Source organism: Eublepharis macularius, chromosome 12 (assembly GCF_028583425.1).
Source record: "Eublepharis macularius isolate TG4126 chromosome 12, MPM_Emac_v1.0, whole genome shotgun sequence".
Lineage (NCBI taxonomy): Eukaryota > Metazoa > Chordata > Lepidosauria > Squamata > Eublepharidae > Eublepharis > Eublepharis macularius.
Genome location: NC_072801.1, coordinates 65,859,770 through 65,860,717, shown reverse-complemented (window position 1 = coordinate 65,860,717; position 948 = coordinate 65,859,770). Strand labels below are relative to the sequence as shown.

The following is a 948-nucleotide window of genomic DNA, read 5'->3' as shown; positions in this document are numbered from 1 at the left end:
ATGGATTACGTACAATGGACCAATGAGACATCCATCACAACGTTCATCTTTCTGGGATTCCAAAGTCTGCACCAGTTTCAGCTTCTGCTATTTCTGCTGTTTTTAGTGGTCTACATTGCAACAGTAGCTGGCAACCTTCTCATTGTGACTCTAGTAGCGGCCGATCGCCACCTTCACACCCCCATGTACTTCTTCCTAGCCAACCTCTCTGTCTTGGAAACTCTCTATAGCTCAGTTATCACTCCCAGGCTGTTGTCTGATTGCCTGTCAAAAAGTAGGACAATTTCCCTCGGTGGCTGCATCACGCAATTATTATTGTACAGCAGCTTGGCTTGCATTGAATGTTTCCTTCTTGCAATCATGGCGCTTGACCGCTACCTAGCCATATGCAAACCGCTCAGCTACCAGGTCATTATGAACTTCAAAGTTTGTCTCCAGCTAGTCACGGCCTCCTGGCTTATTGGCCTTTCTGTCTCTTCCTTGGTGGTTGGAATGGTGTCGAAATTACATTTCTGTGGCCCCAACGAAATTGACCATTTTATTTGTGACATGAACCAGCTCACAAAACTCTCCTGCAAGAAAAGTATCCTGGCAGAGAGGACAGTCCTCGTCTCCTGCTCCATCGTGACCTTGGGACCATTTGTGCTCATCGTCGTCTCATACGTGTACATCCTGGCAGCCATTTTGAGAATCGCCTCCTCCTCAGGGAGGCAAAAGGCCTTCTCGACATGCGCGTCACACCTTGTGGTGGTGAGCTTGTATTATGGAACCATTGTTATCATGTATGTGGTACCAACCAAAAACCAGTCGCCAGCTTTCCAGAAAGCGATATCCCTTTTGTACACAGTCATCACTCCGCTGTTTAATCCTATCATCTACAGCCTGCGGAACCAAGAAGTCCAAGGGGCCTTCAAGAAACTTTTGCTGCATAATTTAGGCATGAAATAA

General features: G+C 46.8%; 1 protein-coding gene across 1 annotated transcript; it reads left to right on the top strand.

The window, feature by feature from the left end:
• Nucleotides 1-948, top strand: LOC129339554 (olfactory receptor 10A7-like). The gene has a single exon (XM_054994135.1). The coding sequence runs from the start codon at nt 1-3 to the stop codon at nt 946-948; it is 948 nt and encodes a 315-aa protein (XP_054850110.1).